General features: G+C 40.5%; 1 protein-coding gene across 4 annotated transcripts; it reads right to left on the minus strand.

Moving 5' to 3' along the window:
• Positions 1–272: 272 nt before the first annotated feature.
• Positions 273–9,388, minus strand: LOC308702609 (tripartite motif-containing protein 16-like protein). 4 transcript variants are annotated; one of them, XM_081385596.1, is made up of 7 exons: positions 8,731–9,388; positions 7,380–7,475; positions 7,051–7,284; positions 2,186–2,345; positions 1,684–1,731; positions 1,298–1,440; positions 421–1,078 (listed from the first exon to the last, which is right to left on the minus strand). In XM_081385596.1, the coding sequence occupies exons 1-7, from the start codon at positions 9,307–9,309 to the stop codon at positions 911–913; spliced, it is 1,428 nt and encodes a 475-aa protein (XP_081241722.1). In that variant the 5' UTR covers positions 9,310–9,388; the 3' UTR covers positions 421–910. The 4 variants fall into 4 exon arrangements, with proteins under 4 accessions (XP_081241720.1, XP_081241721.1, XP_081241723.1 ...); XM_081385594.1 differs by having other exon boundaries at positions 273–1,440; XM_081385595.1 differs by having other exon boundaries at positions 412–1,440; positions 7,051–7,272.
• Between the last annotated feature and the right edge of the window lie 1,476 nt (positions 9,389–10,864).

Below are 10,864 nucleotides of genomic sequence, written 5' to 3' on the forward strand. Positions count from 1 at the left end.
TAAATATCAACCAGACTGAGGCAACAAATGACTCGTTAAATACGATCTGAAGTTCGAGCCTTCTGACACCCAAAGCGAAACGTGCACGTGATTGGACAGAAAGTGAGGCTTCGTTTGTCATCGATCACGTGACTCTAGTAAACCAATACATGCCTCGATACGGGGCTTCATGACAAATTGTGTCGCTTGAGTGATACGCGCATCGAAGCTTCAGTGTCATATGTAACATCACTACTTTTAACATGTTACAATATATTGATTATTGTTTTCCTGTAGCTGCATGCTTTGGATGCTGTGTTCTCCATTTGTGTGGATGTAGTGTCTATTGGTTGATCTGAAGTGAAATGGCTCAACTCCACACATCCATATAGAGAAGTAAGAAGACAGATGGAAAAGAAAAAAGCACAGAGTAAATGTTTTGTGAAGCTGCACTTTTATTTTCCTTAATTTCATCTTTTTCAGCTGCAATCTTTTCTTTTTAACTAGAGCTCACTGCTTTTTGCGACAACACTGATATATTTCTCCATATCTGGAAACAACTATTTTCCATCAACATCAAACGTTGTGAAAGTCATTCATTCATTATTCCTTAATCTTTTCATTTTATTTGTTTAATAATTTCAAATGAAAGTTACTTTTAATAGTAATATTAAAATGATTGTGTCACTACAATAAAAACTAAATGAATAAGATTTCCATCAATACAATTATAGCTTGATAAACACACTCACACACCATTCTTACTGTCTCTATAAAGATTTTAATACACACATTTATTCTGTTATTTCTGTTGCAGAAATTAAGATATTACAGAAAATTAAAATAAGAGTCTCTGTATCTCATTGTTACTGATTTAGCGTGCAGCTCAAAGTATTGTGGGTAAAATCTCTCTACAATCTGTTCTGAAACATCAACACAGTTTCACTGATGATCCAGAACTAACCCAAAACCCAGGATAGAGCGTCTGAGTGAATGTGGTCTGGACTGTGTGGATGAGGCTCATTGTGTCAGAGACGCTGTAGAAGGACAGAGTTCCTGCACTGTGATCCACATACACTCCTATTCTTCTGCTGATGGGCTTTACAGGGAGAGAAGTGTGTATGTTATTGTGTATGAATGTGAATCTGGAGGAAAAGCAGTCCAAACTCCAGGACTGATCATTATATCCAAACGCACACTCATTAACCGATCCCTTCCTGCTGATGCTCTTATATGACACTGATATAAACACACCACTATTCCCAATCCACTCAATCTCCCAGTAACAGCGTCCACACACACTCTCTCTACACAACACCTGATAATGACGATCAAATCTGTCTGGATGATCAGGATACGGCTGCTCTGTGTCAGTGCCAGTGCCAGTAATCACTCTGTTCCTCTCAGACAGACTGAGGTGTTTATTCACTGTGTTCAGATCCAGAGTGAGCTGATGAGAATCTGATGGAGAGAAAACACATCAGAAACAGGAATTATGAATCTGTCTGATCTTTTAATGTATCTGAACTCTTCATGAATCAATGTTCAGTGTATCATCAGTGTCTCAGTACAGCTGACCAAATATCATGTGCAAATCATCATTTACATGATCATCTAATCATTCTATCATGATTTATTTCTCCTTCTACAGGAAGAACATGAACACATTCAGTGAGTTTTTCTGCTTGTTTTCTAGTGACTCACATTGTAGGAAGTCGTTCCTGGTCTTGGGATTCATGTTGGTGAAAGTGACTGGAAATAAACAGACATGAACAGTGTGAAGAGAAATGACAAGATAAAATACATTCATTTCTAAGACATTTCTAATATGATGCTCTATAATATTAGATGATGGACTCATTTCTGGGAGCAGATTAATAATCTCCAGAGGCTTCATTTATAAAACACACACATCGGATTGATCCTAAATTCCATGGATTTCATCCTCCGTCATGTGTATATAGACGCTTGTCCACGATGATGAGTCCGTATTTCTGAACCATCAAGAGATATTTGTGGCCGTTCTGTAGGAGGATTTGATGGACTTGAATTTAAGATGAACTGGGATTTATAAACTGAGATGCATTTAAGGACAATTTTGTGAAAATGGACGTTTTATAAATCGTAGGAACATTTCGGAAACGGTTGTACGTTCAGATTTGGGATCTTTCTCACACGTCTGTATAAACGAGGCGCAGGACTTTACCTCCGTCTGAGATCTTCTTGATCTCCTCTTTGCAGAAATCCTCCAGTTTGTCTCTCAGCTGACGGAGAGATTCTCTCACGCCATCAAAAGAGGAGAGAGAACTGAAGGAAAAGTCGGGTTCATCTGTAGATTCAGGAGGTGCTAAGAGAGACTGGAAACTCTACAGAAAACAGAAATCAAAACTCATCATCTCCACACTTCAGCCAATAACCTGCACTATATCAGATCTGAGCGGCTCTTGTTGACTTCACTTCTCTTCAGTGACTCGCTTCAATCCAGCACTTTCACACAATCAGCACATTCTCCTCATATTCATCATTTAATGCTACAAACTCTAGTATTTGACACTTAATAATAATAATAATATAATTTGAATATATATATATATATATATATATATATATATATATATATACATATACACAGTATATATATATATATATATATATATATATATATATATATATATAAGAGCAGATTGAATGTAATGCTTTCAGACACTTCATTATTTTTCAATTATTTTACTTAAATTAATGTCTTATATAGTCTAAATTTATATTAAATGAAATAAGCTAATATTTAGAGAGCTTTTTGACCAACTTGAGTAGGATTTAAGTATCAGGTTTCAGACAAGACGCAAACAGGATGGTAAGTATATAATGTGATTTATGCAGCAGAATGGATCGGTTCCAGAGATAACGGTGAGTAAGCAGATTTTAGACAGTTTAGGAAGACTTAGCTGTAAAGTAACAATGTCTCTCTTGCAGGTGACGATGACTTGGATCTGGAGCGGAATACAGCAGGCTGAAGAAGGTCGGGTATACAGGTAAGTTTGCCTTCAGGTAGTTTACGGGGAGTGTTGGTGATGGCGCAGACTGAGCATCCCTTGATGTAACGGGAAACGTCCCTGGAGATGGACGGCCACCAGTACCGTTGACTGAGGAGTGAGAGGGTACGCTTGCTACCTGGATGTCCAGAGCCCAGAGCTGTATGAGCTGAGTCCAGAAGGGCAGCGCGCAGATGTTGGGGAACATAGGTTAGCCCTTCTGGACCTCCCGGCGGAGCAGGATGGCGATGGTTCTCCTGGGTGATCTGCTCATCGATATCCCAGAGGATGGGGCTGAGGATTACGGCTGGAGGGAGAATGGTTTCCGGAGTCTGATCGTCGGTGGAAGGATGATAGAGACGGGAGAGAGCATCTGCTCTGCAGTTTCTACTCCCAGGTCGGTAGGTGACTATAAAGTCAAATTGAGTGAAGAAGAGGGCCCAACGGGCTTGACGAGGATTCAATCTCTTAGCTTCTCTGAGGTATTCCAAGCTGCGGTGATCGGTGATGACCTCGAACTGATGGTTGGCTCCCTCCAGCCAATGCCTCCATTCCTCAAGGGCTAATTTGATAGCGAGCAGTTCCCGATTGCCGATGTCATAATTACACTCCGCCGAGGACAGCTTTTTTGAGAAGAAGGCACATGGAAGGAGTTTGGGAGGCTCACCCTGCCGCTGAGATAGGACCGCTCCAACCCCTGTGGAAGATGCATCAACCTCAACGACAAATGGAATATCTGGATTGGGATGAGCGAGGATTGGAGCGGTCGTGAAGGCTTCTTTGAGGTGCTGGAAAGCCTGAATGGCATCGGGTGACAAGGACAGAGACTTGGGCCGGCCTTTCAGAGCTGAAGTGAGTGGTGCACTGATGGAGCTGTAGTTATTGATGAATCTTCGATAGAAATTAGCGAAACCAAGGAATCTTTGAAGTTCTTTTACGGATGATGGTATTGTCCAGTTCTGAATGGTTTCCACCTTCCTCTGGTCCATCTGGATGCCATGTTGGTCGATGATGTAGCCCAGGAATTGAACAGTGGTGGTGTGGAACTCACATTTCTCCAGTTTCAAGTACAGTTGATGTTTTCTCAATGTTTCCAGTACCTTGATGACGTGTTGATGATGTTCAGAGAGGGTAGATGAGTAGATGAGAATGTATTTGATGTACACTATGACAAAGCGATTGAGGTATTCACGAAATATCTCATCCATATACCCCTGGAAGACAGCGGGAGCGTTGGAAAGCCCGAAGGGCATAACCTGATATTTGCAGTGGCCTGAAGGGGTCACAAACGCCGTCTTCCATTCATCTCCATGACGAATACGAATGAGGTTATAGGCACTCCTGCGATCAAGTTTAGAGAAGATACGGGCTCCGCACAGCTGTTCTAGAGCTGCTGGGACCAGAGGAAGGGGATAGCTGAATTTGACAGTCTGAGAGTTGAGGTTCCTGTAGTCGATGCACGGCCTCAAGCCTCTGTCCTTTTTACGCACAAAGAAGAAACTCGAAGCGGCAGGGGAGGTAGATGGACGAATGAACTCATGTTGTAAAGCTTCCTCCACATACTCTTCCATGGCCTTCGGCTCCGAGATAGACAGGGGATAAACACGTCCTTTTTGTAGAGTAGCTCCAGGTAGCAAGTCGATAGCACAGTCCCATGGCCGATGAGGTGGTAGTTTGGTCGCCAGCTTCTTGCTGAACACGTCCTGGAACGCCCGGTACTCCACTGGAATCTCTACTTCTTGTAGAGCCTCGGGACTCTCGACGGAGGTGGAATAGACAGGAACCTTGGATCTTGACTGAGAGGGCGATGATGAAGACGAAGAAGAACTTTTCTTGATTGAAGATAGACAAGATGAATGACAGTTATCTCCCCAGCGAAGGATCTCACCGGATTTCCAGTGGAGGGTCGGTTGATGTTGTACCAGCCACGGGCGTCCCAGGATGAGCTCCTCCAGCACCATAAAAGAGATTTCCTCAGAATGCAGACATCCAATACGAAGAGTTAACGTAGGAGTATGATACCGAATGTGACCTCTGCCCAGCAGTTTACCCAGGATGGTATGGATTTGAAGATCTTGCTGACTACGGCGTTTATGGAGATTCAACTTTTGGAGAAGCGTTGTGGAAATGAAGTTCCCCGCAAAGCCAGAGTCGATGAGGGCTTGTGCTGAGACAGAAGCACGAGAGGTCAGGAGATGCACAGTAGTACGATTCAACATTTCAATTTTAGGATGAACTTGAATGGAGCTTACCGCTGGGCGAGGAGATGTTTATCTGAAGCACAATATAGGCATAGATGATGAAGTATGTGTCTTTGGCGTTCAGAAGTAGGCAGATGTGAGGAGCAAATCTCCATGGGCTCGGGTGCTGGAGGAGTGCTTGATGGAACCGAGGGCGGAAGACTTACATTGGGTTCAGATTGATCGCAGGTAGATAAGCGCTGAGAAACGCGGATGGTCTTTTGGATAAGATTCTCAATTCCCATGTTGTCATCGTAGACCACAAGTAGTTGTCGAATATTGGGATTAAGACCATGACGGAAAGCTGTAATCAACGCTGCTTCGTTCCAACCACTAGATGCCGCCAGAGTACGGAACTGAAGAGCATAATCACTCACGGAAGTTTCTCCTTGTCGAAGATTGAGGAGCTGGTCATGAACGGAGAGATCGGCTGCTGCTTGGCCAAAAATTTCTTTAAAATGTTGAATGAATTGATCCGTTGACTTAACTGCATCGGAATTGGAATTCCATAGCGATTGTGCCCACTGGAGTGCTCGTCCGGACAAGAGGGAGATGATGAATGCAACACGGGCTGAGTCGTTGGTAAAATGAAGTTGTTGCATAGTGAAATAGAGCGATACCTGTAGGAGGAACCCACTGCAGTCCTCCGCCTCACCGGTGAATGTCGCTGGTCGGGCCATGGGACTGGCAGAGACAGTGAACGAAGTAGCCGATGAACGCGGAAGTGCAGATAGTGATGCTGTTTGTGGGCTGGTTGTGGGGTGTGATCCTCTCCGGAATCCGAAGGATTCTGCATCTTGGGTCTGGTCTTCTGTCAGGTTTCAGACAAGACGCAAACATGATGGTAAGTATATAATGTGATTTATTCAGCAGAATGGATCGGTTCCAGAGATAACGGTGAGTAAGCAGATTATAGACAGTTTAGGAAGACTTAGCTGTAAAGTAACAATGTTTCTCTTGCAGGTGACGATGACTTGGATCTGGAGCGGAATACAGCAGGCTGAAGAAGGTCGGGTATACAGGTAAGTAACGGGATGAAAGAGGTGAGTCTGTGTGTCCATTTAGAGACGAGACCAGACGAGGACTGAAGGGGTGAGTGCAGTTTATGAAGGGTGAGCTGGTGATGGGATCCAGGTGGTGGTGATTAGAACTCTGGTGATTGTGGACGAGTGGGCGGAGTGAATGATGATGGTGATTGAGGACTGATTGAGGGTGTAATCCTGACAACAGCAAGTGCTGTATAACATACTATTGTTAGCATGATAACATAGTATGTTAGCAAACTAGCTTGTTAAAACTATAAGTTAATACTAATGAAAGTGTTCACTTTGAGATTACATGAATGTTTTAAGTTAAATGTATGAAATAGTGTACTCTGATTTTAATTGTTCTTAACTTGAAATATTTAAGTACAAAACTTAAAATCTGCCAGTTCAGCTTGCTTAAACTTTGAATTAAAAAAATTAAAAAAATTGAGGCAATGAATTGCCTTAATGTTTTGAGTTCTGCTAACTTATTTGGGTTTACAGTGAAGACAGAATGGAGAAACCAGAAGGAAAAATGAGTTCATATTTAATGGTAAATTTCCCAGGGCTTTGTAAGTGTGTCTCTTTAAACAGAAGATGATCAGATGAGAGTCTGACTGGTGATTATATGATAACACAACACTTGACTGAATCTGACTGAATTCCTGACAACATCTCAGTCAATGGCTCATTCTGCTCTCATGAAATGTTTCTCTGGCATAGCAGGATCTTGCTCAAGTCCACTATGATCCTGTTCTTCTAGATCTCTGTTACCTGCAGGAACTGGATGTAATCTTGTGTATGTGAAAGCTGCTCCAGCTCAGCGTCTCTCCTCCTCAGATCATTGATCTCCTGCTCCAGTCGCTCCAGTCGTCCTTCAGCTCGACTCACTGCAGTCTTTTCCTGATCTCTGATCCGCTGTGTGACCTCAGAGCGGCTTCTCTCAATGGAGCGGATGATCTCAGTGAAGATCCTCTCACTGTCCTTCACTGCTGTCTGTGCAGAGCGCTGTTACACACACATCACAATCACACAGTGGCTTCAGCGCGACTGACAGAGTCCAAACTGAGACGTCTCAAACTTCTCTTCTTCTCCAGACTCACCTTATGAGACTTCACAGCCTCTCTCAGATGCTGAAGATCTTTCTGTCTCTGCTGGATTCTCTGACGGATCTTCATCTGCGTCTCCTTCAGCTGTTTCTGGAGGACAAACCAATGACAGGGAATGACACATAAAACTACTGTCAGACAAACATTAAAGTTACATGAATCCAGAGTTGGTGAAGTGGTTAAAGATCTTGCATGGTAAGTTTTTACTGTCTGGCTCAAACCACAGATTCATGGTTTCCTGAAATGAATGTCAGCAGTATTTCATCAGTGCCTAGTTTTATATCATTAGTATCATCATTTACTCTCCCTCATGTCGCTCCAAACCTGTATGACTTTCTGTCTATTGTGAGACACAACAGAAGATATTTAGAAGAATGTCTCAGCGGTTTACAGAGGCCAAATAAAATATGGTGACACGTCAATAACATCAAACCTCATTGGTTCTTTCATGTCACAGTCACATGACTAAACAACATGATGTCATGACACAAACACCAGTGAAGTTTGATGTTTTTGATGTCATCATATTTGATTTGAGCTCCACATACATGAGTTTATCAATTATTTGATTTGATTTGTGATTCAAAATTTGGCTCTTTTAAAAGTAGCATATTTTAAAGAGTGTATTTTGGAAATTATAAAATAATATTATATACTTTAAAATAATATAATTGTGAAATAAGTGTGAACTGAACGTAATGTTTTCAGACACAACATAATTGCATGTTAATTGCTATTAAATTAAAATGTATTATAGTTTAAATGTAAATATAAAGCAATTAGCTGAACTTAAGAGTGACTTTTTGACCCACTTAAGTAAGATTTAAGTATATAATGTAATTTCATAATTCTACTGAGTTAAATTGAAATATTAAATATTATTAAAAATGTACTTTAAAGTAAAACTTTTAATTTTACATGATAAAAAAGTGTACTTTATAAAGTGTACAGTCATGAAAGTTGACTCTCTTTAAGTGCATTTAAGTGGCCTTTCATTTCATATTATCTGCAAGTATATATATATATATATATATATTTTTTTTTAATATATACTTTTATTTTGAAGTACACTACAAGTGCATGTCAATACACTTAAGCGTACTCCTTTCTTTAACCACTAGTTGTTTAGATTACTTTTATGCTTTTTCTCCTTTTTGGAGCTTGAAACTTTTTACTCCATTGACTTACAATGTATAGACTAAAATAGATGAGAAATTCTTCAAAATGTCATCTTATATATTCCACAGAAGAAACTCAGTCAAACCGGTTTGGAACAACATGAGTAAATGAGTGAGTAAATGAAGACACTTTCATTTCTGTGTGATCAATCCCTCTCAGTTCATACCTGTGTCTCTGTCCTCTGTGCTGCAGTTGATACAGTGTTGTGGTTTTTATGTTCACTCTCCTTACACCACACACAGATGCACTGTTGATCAGTGATACAGAACATTTCTAGCTCTTTATCATGTTTACGGCAGATCATGTCCTGCAGTCGTCCAGTGGCATCAATCACTTTGTGTGGTTTACGGGAGTGAAATTCCTCATGACGGTCAAAATGAGTTTGACAGTAAGATTCCTGACACACCAGACAGGACTTGACGGCTTTGTATTTTCTTCCAGTACAGACGTCACACTGCACGTCTCCAGCTCCAGCGTAACAGTCAGCAGGAAGTTTAGTCTTCTTCAGTTTCTCCACCAGTTCAGCCAGAATGGTGTTTTTAGCTAAAGCAGGTCTTGGACTGAAGGTCTGTCTGCACTGAGGGCAGCTGTAGACTCTCTTCTCATCCTCCTGATCCCAGCAGTCTGTAATACAGATCTTACAGTAACTGTGACCACAGAGGATTGTCACTGGATCCTTCAGGAGATCCAGACACACTGGACACGTGAACTCATCCTGATCCACTGAAATTCTGGCTTCTGCCATTTTACTGCATGAATACAGAGAGACACAAACACACAACAGCTCAACAATACTTCAGTTTCAGTTTCTGTTTCTCTGAACTGAGGAGCTGAAATAGTTCCTGCTTCTGTGTTTGAGTGACGTGTGTAAAACAGGAGTGTCAAAGCAGCTCCTCATTCATGGTGAAGGAAAGTCACTTTAGGCTACTGCTGTGTTTAGTGTCCTAGTGGAGTCAAAAACATCGTAATTACGAGTTCCGAGCTCATGAACCATTCAATCCGTTAAATTCCGCGTTATACAGTAAATTCAGTCTTTATGACTCCGGGCAATTCCGTCCGTGTTGGGCTTTACTTTCGGTTTTATTTGCGGTAGTTTGCGCGTTGGCTTGGTGAAGAGATTCTCAGCTGATGCGTGTTGCAGAAGCGCGTCATATAGCATGTGGGTCAATAATTGTGGGAGATTTTGAGTTTGAATAATTCTGGGAAAAAATATATTTATTTACAAAATATTATTATCTTCCCTGATAAATCATCCCTGAAATATTTTGTTTTTAGTCATTGCCAAGCTCAGGCATAATTGATTTCAGATATTTAGTTTTAAAAACAACAAGTTTACTCATTATTTGGTACTATGTTACGGACAAAACCTATAAGTTTTAACTTTAAGTAAATGGCAGACATTTAAAAAAATCATTACTCTTGGAAGAATATGTGTCTATTTACCTACCTTTTCAATTAAAATACCCAATTAATTAAGAAAATACACATTTTGTTCAATTGAAACCCCAAATTTCAAGTACTGAAGTAACCGATCTGTATATTTTGTTTCCAAACTGCTTGATTCATGATATTTTTTTTGATGAAATTATGCTGAGGTATATATTTGACAGCTACTCAGTTTCTAAATATTTACTTGGAGATTAGGGAACCATTGAAATACATATATTTTTTAAAAAACATAATGGTAACTTAATTGACAGCCCAGTATCATAGTTGACAAAAGTAACATAGTTGACTGGACATGACAAAGTAGGATGATGTATTTAACAAAACAATCCTAAACTATTTCAATTATTATATGTTAGCTAATCTTTTATTGCATTTAATCAAGACCTGTTGAATATTTCATGACATAAAGGAGAAATACAGACGCACATCAGTTTACAAGGATGAATCACAACTTTAAAGGAGAACTCCGGTCAATTTTAACATTGAGCTCATTTTTTTGTACATTTGAGTGCTGTCAATGCAGAGAACAACGACAAAAACCGGTGTTGCCTACACAGAGTTATTCTATTTTTAAAATTTGCACCCTGTTGACTTCAATGGGGCAAGTACTAAACCTGATTTTAGCCTCTTAACATCCTTGATGTGTCATTACAAGTGCACAGCCAATGTGAGTGATTCCTTCAGAGTGAACACGAGTGGATCTGACTGCAGTAGATGTGAAAGAAATGTATAAAAATGATGTTATTTAAGCCAGCGCAAATACCTGTATTTTCTTCCTGTTTTCGGGTGAAGTCCAAAGTAGTCGATTGCCGAGTTCACGTGCGTGATTATAGGTACTAAACCTATGCGCG

The sequence above is a fragment of the Scardinius erythrophthalmus genome (genome assembly GCF_964197995.2).
Source record: "Scardinius erythrophthalmus genome assembly, chromosome: 1".
NCBI lineage: Eukaryota > Metazoa > Chordata > Actinopteri > Cypriniformes > Leuciscidae > Scardinius > Scardinius erythrophthalmus.